Raw genomic sequence first — 18,440 nt, forward strand, 5'->3', positions numbered from 1 at the left:
AGGTGTAGATTCTGATTCAGTAGGTTTGGGGTGGGGCCAAGGGTCTGCATTTTTAACGAGCTCCAAGGTGATGCTGATGCTATTTCCATAACATGTTCTGAGTGGCAAAGCTCTGAGTCTTTGTCATATATATATATATATATCATTTGAGTACACAGTAGATTCATATAGCGGGTATCATACAGGATGGTGCAGACAGAATATTTCCAACACTGAAGAAAGTTCTATTGGATGTTGGAGTCAAGATTGTTGAATATATTGGTAACCATTAATCTTGCCATACCTATTAATTATCTCCCAGCAACGACCTGTCTTTGTTTCCATGCTGTCAGGCTGAATGCCCTCTCTTCATAAAATGTTGCTGGAATCCCATTCTGTATATTGCTTACGTTTCATTTTATCACTTTCTTCATTCTGACTTATATTAGAGCTGGAATAAAGTTAAAAGAATAGAAAATTCAACTGGAGGCAGATTTTAGTTCAATTTAAGGAGGAGCTTCCTAACAACTTAGACCTGTCTAAAAATCCCACTTTCTAACATGACTCCCTCACCATCCAGAACATTCATGTTTCAGGGTTCCTGTGGCTGTGTACTCAGGATTGCGCGCAGGTTCAAGAAGCTCAGGGTGGCCTCTACCACTAAGACGCATGACATGAGTAAATCAGAACTTCTCTAGGAATATACTTTCATCTCTAAAATGAGGGGGTTAAATGAGATTATTTCTTCTGATTCTCGCATTCCATATTCTTCTACGTACTTCAGAGTAAAGATGGCATGAAGCCAGAAAGAACTTTAGCTTCTTAGCTCCGGATAAGGAGTGGGTCTCTGTGTCCAAAGTGATTAGGAAAGCTTTTTAGTCAGTCAGTGCCAACCTCTGTATGGTTTATCCCAGGGATTGGCAAACTTTCTGTAAAGGGCCAGATAGTACACATTTTTGGCTTTTCAGGCCACATGATCTGTCACACATACTTAACCCTGCTCTTGTAATGGGAAAGCAGTCATAGATGATATGTAAGTGAATGGGTGTGATTAGATTTGGCCCACAGTTAGTTTGCTGACTCCGGGTTTAATTCAAAATACCTATTTTTCTAACCATCTCAAGTTAGGCAGAGAGATCATGGGAAAAACACACTTTATTGATGTAAGTTTATTAACTCCAAGTACATAATATAATTGGTCTTTCATATCTAAAGATAACAATCCAACCAGTTATCATAATTTCAGGTTATACATACCTTAAGTTAATGAACTAGATTTATAAAAGATATAAAAATATTTCACGGGCTTGGGAAGATGTGGTCATGAGACTTCATTGTAAGGAGGGATAAAGGATATGCTAGAGATTTTTCAAACCTACAAAGGACATTTCAAAATTTACACTGTTAATAAAGTTCTCGCTTAATCAACATTTTATCTTCATTCATCAGAAGCCTTAAGTAGAGAAGCTTTCTTCTTATACTTGTCTCCAATCTCTCTAATATTGTCCAAGAGATCTTCAGACGTGTATTCTTCATACTCTCTATCAGCTTTAGCAATCTGCTCCTCAAGATGTTTCTAGTGGAAACAATTAACAATTGTTAATGTAAAAACATTAATTTCTTTTAAAGTGTTTAATTGTGAAATCTACAAATAAGAGCATAACATTTGTAAGAACAGGAATAAAAAGAATACTCTTGCATCCACCTGGCAGGCTCCTTTTGTGCCCCTTCCTAATCTTATACCCTCTTTTCTCCCAGACACAACCATTCTCCTGCAAGGTACTTTTCTTTATACTTTTACTACACACACACAGATTAAATATATAAACGATATACTAGTTTAGTGGTACCTGGTTTTAACCTTCATGTTTATTGAATGATATTAAATGTAATGTGTTATGACTTGGTTTTTTTTCCACAGAATTTTGAGATTCATTCATGTTAATGCATATAGCTATAGTTTATTCATATACTGCTATATAACATTCTGTTGAATGAATATACCAGCATTTACTTATCCATTTTACTGTTAATGAATTTTTGTTTGTTCCCAGGTGTGGTAGGCTGACTCCTCAAAGGTGTCCATGTCCTGATCACCAGAACCTGTGAATATGCTATCTTACATGATAAATGGAACTTTGAAGATGTGACTGAGTAAAGGATTTTGAGAAAAGGAGATTATTCTGCATTATCCTGGTGGGTCCAATGTACAACGGTCTTTGTAAGAGGGAGTCGGCAGTGTGGGAGTCAGAGAGAGAAGACATAAGGATAAAAGAGAGCTCAGAAAGGACAGACGATGCTGTGTTGCTGGCTTTGAAGACGGAGGAAGAGGCTGTAACCCAAGGACTGCAGGTGACCTCTGGAAGGTGGAAAAGGCAAGGAACTGGATTCCTCCCTCTAGAAGGAGTGCAGCTCGGAGGGACCATTTTAGACTTCTGACCTCCAGAAATGTAATCACTCAAATCATTTTCTGGTCTGTGGTTCAGATGAACAATACTTGTTAAAAAAGGATCCATGAAAGGTTATAGAGCCACTAAGTGGTGGAACTAGGAAGAAGTGGGTAGAACCTAGGTTTTCTGATGTAGTATTTATTCCAGGATGCTTTTCTTAGTTCTTACCACTAAGCAGAGAAAAGTACTGGCAAGCAAGCAGCAGTTCATGTCATTCGGGAGAGATGAGGGGATATAAGATCACATGTTCTGTTTTCAAATAAATGAAAGCCTATTAATGTGATATTATGAACTTTTTTTCCCCTTAAACAATTCACAACTGGGACTACATTATCTCCTAATAAATTACCAAGGAATTTTAGATTTAGCAATTTATTTTAGTTTTTGGGCTCTGTACAGCAGGTTGGAGGAATAGTTTAATTCTTAAACTTTCAAGCTATGTGAAGGGTGGAGCTAAGGTAAACTTCATGTTTCTGAAATACTTTTTTCTGTGTTTATATAAAATTAACAGAAAGGAATGTTAAAAAGAAACAACTGGGACTTCCCTGGTGGCGCAGTGGTTAAGAATCCACCTGCCAATGCAGGGGACACAGGTTCATTCCCTGGTCCGGGAAGATCCCACGTGCTGCGGAGCAACTAAGCCTGTGCACCATGAATACTGAGCCTGTGCTCTGCAACAAGAGAAGCCACCGCAACGAGAAGCCCGCGCCCCACAATGAAGAGTAGCCCCCACTCGCCACAACTAGAGAAAGCCCACACAGCAATGAAGACCCAACACAGCCAAAAATAAATAAATCAATAAATAAAAAGTCCATAAATATATTAAAAAAAACTTATAAAAAAACAAACAAACAACAGGCTCTAAATGGAGTCACTTGAGCTAAGCCTATGTCACTAAAAGGGACTTAATACCTAACCTAATTACAGTTCCAACCTTCCCCAGGAACATAATCTTTACTGGTCCTTTTGGAATTTCCTGGTCAGCATCAGTGAGGTAATCTGCCTAATAAAAACCTTGTATCCCATAAAGGGAGGTGACCTTGCCACCTTGCCTGAAATAATCCTTTTTAAATTTATGACTTCTTTGTCCCCCGTCACCCCCTACCCTGCCTTTAAAAACCTTTTCTTTTCTGTAGCTCCTTGGAGCTCCTTTCTATTTGCTAGATAGGATGCTGCCCGAAACATGAATCACTGAATAAAGTCTATTTGATCTTCAGATTTACTCAGTTGAATTTTTCTAACAGTTTTTGTTGCAGCAACGGGATCCGAAGTGAACTTCTGATAGGGTCTCAGGGACAATGATAAATGCAGGTGTGGTACCCATGAAGCCTTTGGTTCACTGTCTTTCTCACTGTTTCTGAGGGCCATGGGTAAGTTCCTCTCAGTTCTGAACTCTGCTCCTGCTCTCTTTGTGTCAAGGCTCCAGATATAATTGGCTTTCCACACGTTTCCTATTTGACTGGAAACTCCAGCCCTTGATTCTACCCCAAGAATCTGTTCACGTGGGAACTGTTAGTGGCAGTTCCAAGTTCCCATTTATGTGGAGCCCCTGTCTGCAATCCCATTTGTTGAGGTTTGCTGGCTCAATCCTTTCCCCACCCCCCAGGTGACACACTGGAAACTGTCAGTGTTACCAGCTGGAGTAGGACACGGTCCAACTTAAGAACCAGCTGGGTCTGGAATCGGACTGGGTCTGATTTAGGTGGACTGGGTCCAGTGTGAGGCCTCAGATGAATTAAATTTTGTTTTAAGTAAAGGCTATTACTTATAATGGTGATCTTGGAAGAACTGCCCCCCCCCCAAAAAACCCCTACAAAAACAAATAAAAAACCCAAACAAAATACCCCTCAAAACTTAAACTAACAAACAAAGAAAAAACCAAATAAATAGAAATAAAAATAAGATCCTTAAAATCAAAAGAGTTAAGTACACTACCTTCAGGCATACCTGCTTATGGTCTCAGAAGCTATAAATATCTACAAAGATGGCCAAAATTTTACGAAAGACAACCTGGAATTTTGTGTCTTGAGGACTTGGCTTGGTAACCATCAGATTGCGAGCCCCAAAATATGGCCTGCCTGACAGAAATGTGGGCTGAACTGCATTTGTGGCCATGGTCCTACCAAACTGCCACCAGCCCTCAGGGAAAGTACAGTGGCCATCATGAGGAAAGTTCCAATTAGATAGATAATTTAAGAAGGGCACTTAAAAAGTATGCAAAAGCCTCCAAAAAGCTTCAAAATTGCAAAATAGTTCATTGAAAGATTTGTTACAAAAGGCTAATGAAAAAGACACAAGAGGCACCTAAAACAAAAGACTAGAAGACTGACATAACTCCTGCTGCTGCCCTTTATCCTCCTTTATTTGAGTATTCATTTAGTAATCCTCTCTCCTTCTACTCTGAAGAGACTTACAAAACCATAAACAAGTCTGCCAAGTGAATGGCCCTACAGATGCAACCACGTCTGCCTTCAAGAGAGGGCCCCCATATGGGGTCCTCCCAGAGCCGACAGAAGTCAGGGATTTTTCTGGTAAACTGCTACATTATTTCCTTGAACAGCCAAGGGAAATGAAAATACTTTAAAACCCCACTCAGAGTCTGCAGATGAGATCCTGGGAAAATTGTCAGAAGCTTCCTAAGGGTAAGAATTCTTGCTATAGTCAGATCTCTTGGACCTCTGTCTGTAGTACCCAGCAGAGAGAGGAATATAAAATATCTTTTGCACCATTTTTGGGGATGCCTCTTAATTACAAAATTAATATACAGAAATCTACTGCATTTCTATACACTAATAATGAACTATCAGAAAAAGAAATTTGGGAAACAATCCCATTTACCATTGCATCAAAAAGAATAAAATAGCTAGGGATAAACCTACCTAAGGAGGTAAGAGACCTATACTCAGAAAACTATTAGACACTGATGAAAGAAACTGAAGATGACACAAATAGTTGGAAAGATATACCATTTTCTTGGATTAGAAGAATATTGTTAAAATGACCATATTACCCAAGGCAATCTACAGATTCAACGCAATCCCTATTAGACTACCAATGGCATTTTTCATAGAACTAGAATAATTTAAAAATTTGTATAGAAACACAAAAGACCTCAAATAGCCAAAAAAAATCTTGAGAAAGAACAGAGCTGTAAGTATCATGTTCCCTGACATCAGATTACACTACAAAGATACAGTAATCAAAACAGTATGGTACTAGCACAAGAACAGACACATAGATCAATGGAACAGATAGAGAGCCCAGAAATAAACCCATGTACTTATGGTCAATTAATCTATGACAAAGGAAGTAAGAATATAGACTGGAGAAAAGATGGTCTCTTCATTAAGTGGTGCTGGGAAAGCTGGGCAGCTACATGTAAAAGAATGATATTAGAACATTTTAACACCATATATTCAATACAAAAATAAACTCAAAATGGGATTAAAGACCTAAATGGATGATTGGAAACCATAAAACTCTTAGAAGAAAACATAACCAGTACACTCTTTGACATTGGTGGTCTTAGTAATATTTTTTTGGATCTGTCTTCTCAGGCAAGGAAAACAAAAGTAAAAATAAACAAATGGGGCCCAATTAAACTTAAAAGATTTTGCACAGCAAAGGAAACCATTAACAAAACAAAAAGACAACCTACTGAATGGGAGAAAATATTTCCAAATGATATGGCCAATAAGGGGTTAATACCCAACACAGATAAACAGCTCATACAACTCAACATTCAAAAAAAAAAAAACAAACCTGATTTAAAAATGGGCAGAAGACTGGGATAGACATATTTCCAAAGAAGACATGCAGATGGCCAACAGGCACATGAAAAGATCCTCAATGTCGTTAATTATCAGATAAATGCAAATCAAAACCAGAATGAGATATCATCTCACACCTGTCAGAATGGCTATCATCAAAAGGACCACAAATAACAAATGTTGGTGAGGATGTGGAGAAAAGAGAACCCTTGTACACTGTTGGTGAGAATGAAAATTGGTACAGCTACTGTGGAAACAGTATGGAGGTTCCTCAAAAAACTAAAACCAAAACTACCCTGCAATGCAGCAATTCCATTACTGGGTATATATGTGAAGAAAACAAAAACACTGATTTGAAAAGATACATGCAACCCAATTTTTGTAGCAGCATTATCTAAAATAGCCAAGATATGCACACAACCTAAGTGTCCATCAACAGATGAATGGATAAAAAAGACATTTACACACACACACACACAACAGAATACTACTCACTCATAAAAAGAAATGAAATTTTGCCATTTGCAACAACATGGATGGACTTGGATGGTATTATGCTTAGTGAAATGTCAGACAGAAAAAGACAAATACTGTATGATACCACTTATATGTGGAACCTGAAAAATAAAACAAACTGGTGAATCTAACAAAAAAAGAAACAGACTCACAGATACAGAGAACAAACTACTGGTTACCAGTGGGGAGAGGGGCAAGATGGGGAAGAGGATTTAGAGGTACATACTACTATATATAAATTAAATACACTGCAAGGATATATTATACAGTACAGGGAATATAGCCAATATTTTATAATAACTATAAGTGGAGTACAACCTTTAAAAATTGTGAATCACTATGTTGTACACCTGAAACATATTCAACTATACGTCAATTAAAAAAAGAAAAAGAAAAACCTTGTTAAAGAATTTATCAGTGGATCCTTTGATGTCGTTTAAGTTGCAACCCAATTCCTTGAGGAATTGAGAGCAACTGTCCTAATCATACAAATCTTTGCAAAAGTAGAAATGCAGCTCTAGGGGCAGTTCAAAGTTCACCTGTTTGTTTTTACCAATTCCCTAACCTCCCCTATTTATCTTAAAAGGCTTGTTAGTTGCATTCTTTCCTTGTGCCTTTGAGACGTAAATGTTAAAATACAAAGTTCAGGGAGGTAATTCTTTTTTAATTAAAAAATAAAAAAAAATTTTTTTTGGCCGCGCTGTGCAGCATGAGGGATTTTAGTTCCTGGACCAGGGATGGAACCCGTGCCCCCTACACTGGAAGCAAGGGGTACTAACCATTGGACTGCCAGGGAATTCCCAGAGAGGTAATTCTTGTCATTAAACAAACAAACAAACAAACAAGGGGGAAAGGTCATTTCAAACATGGGCAAATGAGAAATCTTAACGTATGGAAGTTATGAGGTCTCTGTGTCTGTATGTTCATGTGTGTCTATATATGTGCAATAGATGCGTGGTGTTTCCTACCTTCAGATGGTATTACCAAAAATAATTTGTAAAAGAGCTGTATTTAATTGGCCTAAAGAAAATTAAGCCCTTATATGAGTTATATATTCATAAAATTCCTAAAAATTATAAAAATTAACCCAAATGCTTTTTATAATCTTTATGATCTAAATAGTCTTTAGTAAGTAAAAGCTAGTTTAAATTTGTTGGTTTAATCAAAAGAGGCATGTCTTTGGAGTTATCAGCATTAAGTATAAAACTTTTTTCCTACCTGGGTTTACCAATCAAATAAGTTCATGTTATCTCTGTTACAAAATTTGTTAGCCAGAGAAACAATTTAGGATGATGACTGACATTGTCTAATGACGCTTTTACTTTTTTATTTTTTATTTATTATTTTGGCTGTGCCGCGTGGCATGCGGGATCTTAGTTCCCTGACCAGGGATCCAACCCATGCCCCTGCAGTGGAAGCTCGGAGTCTTAATCACTGGACCGCCAGGGAAGTCCCCTCTAATGACGCTTTTGGATGAAATTTTTAAATAGTTTCCCCAAATCTTTTTGGTAACCTGAAATTTTAAAATTTTGCTTAGTTAAGTTAAATGATGAATTAAGTTAAGCTTATTGAATATTCAGATCATTTCCAAATAGGATGAAATACTGGAACATTAATTACTGAACATAGTTTTATCTACTGTTGGCTTCATTTTGTAAGCAGATAAAGTAGGGGGTCCCCAGAGAAAGAAAATCAGGCATAGCTTTCTTGACATAAGAGAAATCATTTTTGGCCTAAGTCATTTTGTGATCTAAGCCTGGCCACAATGCTTACCCTTGAACAGGTCTCAGTAATTAATGATCTTAAGGGAACAAAAGAATGCAGGAACAAATTGTTATCAGACAAGAGAAATAACAATAGCAAAGGTATTTTATCTGTTGTAAAGACTTCCAGTTCTGTTTCAATGTGGAACATTAGCCTGAAGTGCTCAACCTCCAGATCAACTGGAACCTAAGGGACGATGATGTTGACCTTTTCTGACACTTGTGGCTTGAAGCCAGTAAAGCCTGGACTCTGTGGACTGCCCAAGCCCCTTCATGAATATGTATGTACCCTTAGCTTAAAACTTCCCCGATTTTGCTGTTTGGGGAGACACTGCTTTGGGAAAGATCCCTGGTGTTCTCCTTACTTGTTGCAAGTAATCATAAATCCTTCCTTCCCTCAGTCTTGGGCTTGGCTGTGTCTTTTGGCTCGACACCCACCAAGAGGCAAACCCAATTTTGAGGTAACACTTTTACAGAAAAACTAAAGATATTTGGGTCTACTGGTAAACATGTCCAGTGCCACACACAGACAAATTTACTATGAGAAAATATGCATTTTTATAAATTATAAAAAGCATTTATAAATTTTCCAAGCCACAGAATACCAGTTTAAGAGTCCACAATTGCTTACTTCTTAGTTTCCAGCAGCAGTTAAGATTTTTAAGGATTAAAAATTCTAATACATATGTAATTAAAGTTACTAGAAATAAAAAGATAGCTGTAGAAGGTTTATAGAAAAGGAATCTCGTGAAAGGAATTTATGCATGATCAAACTGGGAAAGACTGAACGAATTTATTATAAGGATTTAAAAAATAAGCTTTAAAATCAGTAGTGTACTTATGTAAAATTAAAACTTAAATTTCTGCGGCTTCCCTGGTGGTGCAGTGGTTAAGAGTCCACCTGCCAATGCAGGGGACATGGGTTCAAGCCTTGGTCCAGGAAGATCCCACATGCCGTGGAGCAACTAAGCCCATGTACCACAACTACTGAGCCTGCGTGCCACAACTACTGAAGCCCATGCGCCCAGAGCCTGTGCTCTGCAACAAGAGAAGCCACCGCGATGAGAAGCCCACGCACCACAACGAAGAGTAGCCCCCGCTCACTGCAACCAGAGAAAGCCCGTGCACAGCAGCGAAGACCCAACACAGCCAAAAATAAAATAAATAAATTAAAAAAAACAACAAAAAAACCCCCCTTAAATTTCTTTCATCTGTTAAAAGAACAAAAATTTCTTGGACTATTGGTCTGCTTCTAGTAAGTGATTCAAAGGTTTTTCTTGATCTTTTAAGCAATCTGCCAAGAAAAGAAAGATTTTGTGTCTTGTCAAAATAATTTCCTGTGTTTCATGTTTTTTAAATCAGTTCTTTGATTACTTAAGAAAACTGAGTCTTCCTTATTAAAACAGCTATGGTTTTGTTTGTTTGTTTTGGCAACTATTTAACTTTCTGCATTTGCCTTCTAAGACTCTGTCACTATGGTTAGATAAATAACTTAAGTATTGTTTCGCAGTGACCTATCTGACCAAGTATTTAAAAACATTTTGATAAGGAAATTTCCTTGTCAATTCCATTATAATAAACTCTTATTAAATCTTTAACAATGGGCATTTAAAAAAAAGTCTCTGTCATTTCAGACAGTTATTGTTTTCCTCAGATGCTTTTGTAAAAGTGTTCCTACAAAAGTGCTTCATCTTCAAGAAGATTCATGGAAAGGACTTTTGAGAAGTATAGGTTTCTGATAACTTTAAGATCATAAAAATGAACTGTATAAGAATTTCCAGAATTAATGGAAATACAGGATTTAAGCAGAACAAGAATTAATGACATGGGACTGAATGAACTGAGGAGGATGATTAAAATTTTTATGACTTTTTGTTTTAAAACATTGCTGGTTTCTTAATTTTTTTGTTTTTCCAGATTTAAAGAAACCTTTTCTCTTAAGCCATTTATGACTTACAGCAGTTGGTAAAGTATACCTTTGTAAACTAAGATGAAACATTTACTTTTTCTCCCTACCTGAACACTCCAGAATTCAGAAACTCTTAAATATTCTTTTCATGGCAATATAATTAAGTTATTTGCATAAGTTCAATATGAATCTGTTCTTCTTGTAACAGGATACGACTGGAAACATTGGCTATATTACCAAGGCTTTAACTGGATTGTCATATTTGACAGAGATGCACATAGACTCAGATGGGATTGAGACAGTTTTAAGGAATTAAGTTTGACTTTATGGAGCCAATAAACGCCCTTGAAAACTTGACCTGGTACCTTGCTTACAAGGTTCCAGCAAAGCAGTCTTGAAAAGAACTTACATGGTCAATCACTATTCTTGCTGCACTTCTGTAAATAACCAAGACAAATTTAATGCAGACAAATTAGTTTTACTGTGATTACCCATGGAAAAAATAAACAGGGATAATTGTAGAGAGAAAAGTTATACCTGCACCTTTGTGGATATTAGATTCCAGTCCTGTTAATTGTCTTTGAGGTTTTGTCACATATCTGTAAATTGGACTGGATCCTAAATTCTTCTAGCTCCTCAAATATCTGGCTACAACCCTCCAAACTAACATTTCCAAATTTCTCCTACACTTCTAATTTAGAATCAGTAATAACAAAGACTGCCTTGAATTTCCTTGGACGAGAATTATAACAGATCCTCCTCACTACCCAGATGGCAGCCAAATTTCAGGGACGTGACTCTCAGATATACATCTCACAGCTGAAGAAGGCTCCACCTGACATCTGGTCCTATATAAACGCTGGAGACCTCCAAATCAAATTGATAGGAAGAGAAGCAGCTGACACTGAGGTAGAATGCTTCCTCCCAAGATGCTGGATCAAGATTCATGCTTTAACTAAACATGAAACCCTTTCTTCTCTTTCTTTCCTTTATTCTGGCATTGGCCTGAAAAGATAATGCCATTATCCGTATCTCCCAGGTCACTGCTCAGGGGGGTAACATTTCAAACTGCTGGATTGGTCATTAAAAAAAACACTCTGATAGGTTCATGATGCAAGAGATCCTTGGTCTGTTTCTTCATTTCTGGTTAACAGCCCCAAACTTGGGGAATTTGGCGCCCAGGCTCTATACAAAGTGACACAAGGCGAGGGTAACCAGAATAAAGCTGCCTGTGTGTTCTACAGATTCTTAAAATTTTACTGGTCTCAATGGCTGTCACATTTCCAGTACTGAGCCACAGATTGAAATGGGAATTACCAGGAGGGATTCATGACTCTGGATCTGATTCCTTTGAGAGAACCCTACCTTCCCTGGGTAGGAGTAACTGCAATTGAGGCTATGATCAGGAACCTCTCGCTAACTCTTGAAAGCATTATGGAATTTGCCGCTAAAGCAACAGCTGCCCAACAAAAATCCTTAGACTCTTTGGCTGAAGTTGTTCTTGATAACAGGATAGTCCTTGATTATATTTTAGCTCAGCCAGGAACTGTTTGTGCTGTGGCCAACGCCACCTGCTACATCTGGATTACCACTTCCGCGGAAGTTGAAACTCAGTTAACATAAGATCACTGAGCAAGCCACTTGGCTTGAAAGGGCGACTCCTTCAGTGGGGTCTTTCTTTGACTTATTTGGTTTCGATTGGTTTGGGTTTTGGAGACTATGGCTCCAAAGTGCACTTCAAACACTGGTGGTTATCTTGCTTATTATAATCATAATGGTCTCCCCAGTGCGTTGCATTCTCTTAAAAGCTTTAAATGCATGTTTGCAGCTGCTAACCAACAAGCAGATGATTTCCCTAAGACTGGAAAATCAGTAAAGAAGCAAAGAGAATGACCAAATCAAGAATTGTGAACTTGGAGCTGGGATCTGTGAATATTACATGGATTAAGCAAGAACATCATGACCTATGAATACCACACAAAAGCATCAACAAAAACTGCAAGCAATAGTTGAGAGTGGTGCTAACGCCTTATATTTTGATCACGTCTCTCAGACAAGCTGAGAGTGTGATCAAAAGGGGGACACTGTTAAAAAGAAACAACAGGCCCAAAATGGAGTCACTCATGCTAAGTCCATGTCACCAAACTAGGTCTCGATACCTAACCTAATTGTAGTTTCAACCTACCCCAGGACTGTAATCTTAACTGGTCCTTCTGGAATTTCCTGGTCAGCACCAGTGAGGTAATCTGTCTAATAGAATCTTTGTCCCACAAAGGACGGTGACCTTGCCACCTTGCTTGAAATAATCCTCTTTAAATTTATGTCTTCTTTGTCCCACTCCCCCTCTGCCTTTAAAAACCTTTTCCTTTCTGTACTCCTTGGAGCTCCTTTCTATTTGCTAGATGGGTTGCTGCCCGACACATGAATCACTGAATAAAGCCAATTTGATCTTCAAATTTATTCACTTGAATTTTGCTTTGTAACAGGAAAAATATTTGTTATTAACACATGCTCTTTCATCTTAACCATAATTAAATCTTAAACGTACTAATATGTTTTCAGTAATGTAGAATATGGCTTGGCACAACATCATTATATACTGTTGATGTAATAAGTACCATTGTATGTTGTTTATGCAAATAAAACAGATTATTTTTTATTAAGGGCTGGGCTTGTACCTTAAGCAACAAGAAGAGTAACTTAATAAAGTGACAGAGTTGCACAACCCTCACCACAATCTTTGTGCCCATCTGCCCTTATTCCCACCCCAGCTCCTGGCAACCACAAATCTACTTTCCACCTCTGTGGGTTTGCCTTTTCGGAACATTTTATATTAGTTAGTCATAAATATGTAGAGACTTTCACATCTTTCACTAAGCATAATGTTTTTGACGTTTGTTCATGTTGTAGCATGCGTAAGTGCTTCTTTCCTTTTACTGCTGAATCATATTCCAATATATGGGTATATCATTCACCAGTTAATAAATATTTGGGTTGTTTCCACTTTTTGGCTATTATGAATAATGTTGCTATGAACATTTGTCTACAAGTCTTTGTATGGACATATATTTTCATTCCTTTTGGTGGGTAGATACCTAGGAGTGGAACTGCTGGGTTGTAGAGTAAACCTATGTAAAACAGATCACTTTACAGAATGCACACTACTATACAAAATTCTTCTGATAAATTTTTACTAGATCATATTTTCCATAGAAATAAAATTTATCATTTAATTTCTGTAGAAACAAAACAGAAATACATAAAAGTTTTAAAAAGCTTTCTTAGAATGTAGGAAAGACCTTCACACACTTACCTCTACAGACCCTACGTGTGTAGCAACCATCTCTAAAAGACGCTGCAAGTTATTTCCCACTTTTCGTCTTTCTTCAGTTGTGGTCTGCACAACTAGTTGGCATCTGTAGGATAAAAACTCTTGTTTGAATTGTCTAGGACAAAACCTAATATATCAGTTCTAGCTAGCTCACTTCTTTTTATATTCAATAAAACAAGGCTGTGACTGGTATAGGTGCTGCTTGCCCTGTGTATCATTCACAAAGGTCCAGTTCACAATCATTAAAACAGAAATAAAAACATTTTCAAAGATCTCATGCAGGCAACAGCACAAAACAGCACCAAAACCTCATGCTTTAATATACAAAGCTTGGGAGCAAATTGTTTACCTCAGTCTCTAAAAGGATTGTAAACTTAATCAGGGACAAGACCTTAAATACATATGAATGAGGAAATAGGAGTCTTAGGCATTCAAATTTAAATTAAAAACAAAGACTATATGCCAAAGATACCGTCAACAGAGTTTTCTGTCCCTAGGCTACAAATAAGGTAACAAAGAGGTGTGATTTTAAGGATTATACTTCCAACCTCAAAGAAAGATTATTTTGTAGTTTTTTTGAGGGCCCCTTAACACTTAAAAAAAAAGTTTATTTTAATATAAATTAATATAGAGCCTATGGGTTAACTATTCAGTCCTCTTCTGACTGAAAAGATAATAGGGGGGCAATAGCTATAACGGTAGCAGAATGTATTTATCTAGGGAAAGTATCTCAAGGGTCTCAAGCTGTTCTGCTTAAGTTCTACTCATCACTCCCTCTCCCCCAAATAGCTCTATAATATAAATTAAAGCAAATAAACTTAGGTCTAGTTTTATATAAATGTTAAGTAATTAAACTGAAAATAAACATTACAAATCTTGGCGAGATGAACTTACTCCCGCTGAATAGCATCTAACTCATTCATAGCTTCACTGAGGCCCTCGTTAACTGCACTCTCCAGCAGGTGCTTGTGTTTCTCCAAGGATTCCAGCTCATTGGCACATTTTTTGTCCTCTTCCTCAGCTTCCTATCAGGATAAAGTCATGGTTAAGTTTTTTCAGTATTCACATTCTATACACTCCGGGAGGATTTAAAAAAATTTATGTAAAGCATTTAAAAAAATCAGGTTGCACCATCATTTGTATTCGCAGGATGCTTACTGCTTTACATGTAAGAGACTTTTAAAATGGTCTTTTGGAAATTTTATACTATAAACATAAATGTGACCTTTTCAATAGGCCTATACAGAATTCATTTAGCAGTAATTTCAAGTCTGTACTACAGGAAATATACTGAGTCACAAATGCAAGTATAAAATATTAATGGAATACTGAACATGTTCTATGGTAAAATAGCTGAATTCCAGAAAAAAGTCCTTTAGAAAAACAAAATAAAATAACTCCTTAAAATGAACTTTGGATGAGAAGATTAAACTAAAGACAAGTTATAGGATATAGCTTAAAAATTTCAGTTTGATGTCAGAATAGATCCCTAGTCCGTCAACCATGACATGGCTTTGGATAATGTAAACAAACTGGCAAAGTTCTTACCTTAACTTTTTGTTGGTGAAGATCATCCAGCTTTTGAACTTCTTCTTTCAGAGTTCGTACACTTCTCCTGCTTTCGGTGATCATTGTATTTAACTTGAGGAATAAAACTTTGGTTGAGAAATCATAACTACACATCAAAAAAATTTTAATAAGTTATAAAACTTTTATGTTATCAATCAACTAACTGATCCACGTTATTTCTTCTAGTTCTCATGGACTCTTACCTTTTATTTGTCCTATAAATTTATTATTTCCCAAAGAGAAGTTAATTTCAAGAAGACATGTTTTTTAATACATAATATTTAAATGCAGAGTGGTATAGTAGGGCATTAGTTAGGAATAAAAATTCTGGCCTAATTCTCACTAAAATAAAGATACCAATATCTGTTTTTCCACTAGTAGCTGTGGGAGTACTTTTTAAGATCTCATATATATTATACAAGTATTACATATAATTAATATTCTTATATTAACTTAATAAATATAAATTGTTTTGCTCTCTAGTTTTGAAGTCTCACTTTATTTAGATTTTATCTACTTGAGTTAGTTATCTAGCTTTCACTTGTGTGTTCACTTTCTGGGATGTTAAAGAGAACTATTTATATTGATTTTGTTTGATAATATTTGCTAATTGGTTATAGTCAATGCATTCTTCCAAAGAGTAATAAAGTAACTACATTTAATCTTGTTTAAGCTTGAGCTTTAAGATCTGCTGAAACCAAAACTGGGAAAAAAAAAAGTGCTTCTAAAAAAAAAAAGAAAAAAGTGTTTCTGAAGTTCATTTCCTGTTGACAAGTGCTGATACCAGTTGATACTGGTAATTAATAGAGAATGTTTTTCAGCTAGATCAAGATGATAATATTTCCAACAGGAAACAGAAAATAGTTGACATCTTTCTTTAAAAGGATGATTCTACACATACATAAATTAAAAAATAATATACGTTTTGGGAAAAATTTAGTGAAACTACTGTTATTTGGCAAAAGATAGGATGGTAAAATGACCAAACTTATTAAAGAAACCTGCACATAGTACTTTTTTTTTCCCTTTTCTTTTCTTGCATATAGTACTTCTCATTCAGTCATCCAAAGTCCTTTGTAAGGGACATTCCTTTCTTATTTACAAGAAGAGAAGAGTGGGCTGGAAAGAATGCTGTTTACTCAGGATCACACAATTAGCATATGCCCAGAACTCAAAACTAACTCCAAGGTCTTTCTCTATACCACTTGTCCTTCACATTTTAAAGACCAGAGCTACTGAAGCTATAAACTTTGCTTCCAGTCTAAACATATGCTACTTCTGAAGTGAACAAACTGTTTCATTATACTCATCTGCAATAAGACCAATCAACACCCAAATAATCAGAACTTCCACTAGGCCCTCCTGGTTGATCAAATGTGTTTACTTTTATCTAAGCAGCTCTACTTTCCATGTCAGCTTTACTAAAGTTACATCAATTAACTGAACATTTTTTTTCCCGACTACAAAAGTACACATTTCCACTGTGGTAAACAGGGGAAGCATTAAAGAAAATAACAATCACCAATAATTCTGCAATCCCTAAGACCTATTAAGATTTGGCTTCCTCCCTCCCTCCCTTCCTTCTTCCCTTCCTCTCCTTCCAAATTTCCTTCCCTCTTTCCCTCCCTCCCTTCTTTCTTAGCTCTCAAGTTGCTTATAAGCAAAGAAGATACCATTAATTAATTAGATGATTTTTTTTCTTCTATAATTGAGATGACAGAAGCCACTAGACTGCCTCCAATCAACCAACCAACCAGCATGAGACCATTCCTTCTTCCTTCCAGTCAGTTTCAGGATGCAGGGCACACATTTTCTTCATGAAGAGAAGTAACCCCTCCAGCTCTTCTCTGGATCTCATGCCTTTTTATTTCTTCACAACCAGACTCAAATCCATCAATGCCTTTCGTTCCTAATTTTTTAAACTTTACCCTCTTTCCATGAACTCTCTCCCTCCTTGTTAAAACCAAACAAACCCCTCCCATAAACAAACAAACAAAACAAACAAACTACACACAAAAAACCAAAAATCTTTCCCACACACCACTTTCCAGCTACTGTTCCATCTCCCTTCCTTAGATTCTAACATTTGCAATAGATGTGTAGTAGTCCCTGAAGAATTACCTTTTCGGATTATAGTATCTTCCTCTTTTACCATTCAAACTCCACCAGTAATATGCTTTCTGGCTCTTCTGGTTCATGAAGTTGCTCTTGCAAATGTCATGAGGAACATCTTTATGGCTAAAGCCAGCACGCACCTTTCAGACTTAATCTGAGTAACATTTTTAGTTACTGATCACTCCCTACTGAAACCTTCTTCCTTGGTTTCTAAGACCATGGAAACTCCTGGTTTCCTCTTTAAGTCTTGGGAGGTCCTTCTAATTATTTCTTACAGATTTCTCTTTCTCTGCTTGTACTCTGGATGTGGATGTTCTCCTAGTATTCTCACCTTGGCTGTATTCTCATTTGCTCACTTAGGAGTGCTCTCTCTCATTCTCACACCTGGGGAATCTCCTGGCTGTAATTACATGCATGCTAAAAATATCTATCTTTATCTATATTATTTCCAAACCCCACTGCTTACTGGACATTCTCTACTTTGATGTCCCAGAGACCTGAAACAGCATATCCCAGACTGAAATTCTCTGTTCTACAACCTTCTTTGTATTCTTTATCAAGGTTTTAGGACATCACCACTGACAAAGAATCTCTCTTTGACCAAACTACTCAGGATCTTCTGAACTCTCTTCTCAGTTAGGCTGACTTTCGGGCTTTGATGTTTGTCTCTGTATTACCCAATTTTAAGCAAGAATCCTGCTAAGTCACTTTAACCAGAATCTCCCATCCCGAATAACTGATCAGGTTCCTCATCCTCTACCACGCCCCAGGTGATGGCTGATCACCTTGGCCCGCCTTCAGCAAGAAACCTGTTAGGTTGGTTTAGCCAGAATCCCCCCTTACCCTGATATTTCCTCTCAGTAATTTTCCATCCACTGATCCCCATCTGCTCCTTGGCTGTAAATTCCCACTTTTCTTTGCTGTATTTGGAATGAGCCTAGACTACTACAAAAACCCACTGTAATAGCCCCCCTTGAATAAAGTCTGCCTTACCACCACCACCAACTGTCATAAATAATTTTTCTTTAATACCATATA

At 37.0% G+C, this 18,440-nt stretch overlaps 1 protein-coding gene across 1 annotated transcript in view; it reads right to left on the bottom strand.

The window, feature by feature from the left end:
• Window positions 1-1,231: 1,231 nt before the first annotated feature.
• Window positions 1,232-18,440, bottom strand: part of NDC80 (NDC80 kinetochore complex component) — a 61,861-nt gene continuing 44,652 nt past the window's right edge. The window contains exons 14-17 of the mRNA XM_059894276.1: window positions 15,267-15,359; window positions 14,613-14,743; window positions 13,701-13,803; window positions 1,232-1,555 (exon numbers count right to left, since the gene is read on the bottom strand). Coding sequence (XP_059750259.1) covers window positions 1,418-1,555; window positions 13,701-13,803; window positions 14,613-14,743; window positions 15,267-15,359 — 465 coding nt within the window. The 3' untranslated portion in view covers window positions 1,232-1,417. The remainder of the gene's footprint in view (window positions 1,556-13,700; window positions 13,804-14,612; window positions 14,744-15,266; window positions 15,360-18,440) is intronic.

This window comes from Balaenoptera ricei, chromosome 14 (assembly GCF_028023285.1).
Source record: "Balaenoptera ricei isolate mBalRic1 chromosome 14, mBalRic1.hap2, whole genome shotgun sequence".
Classification (NCBI taxonomy): Eukaryota; Metazoa; Chordata; class Mammalia; order Artiodactyla; family Balaenopteridae; genus Balaenoptera; species Balaenoptera ricei.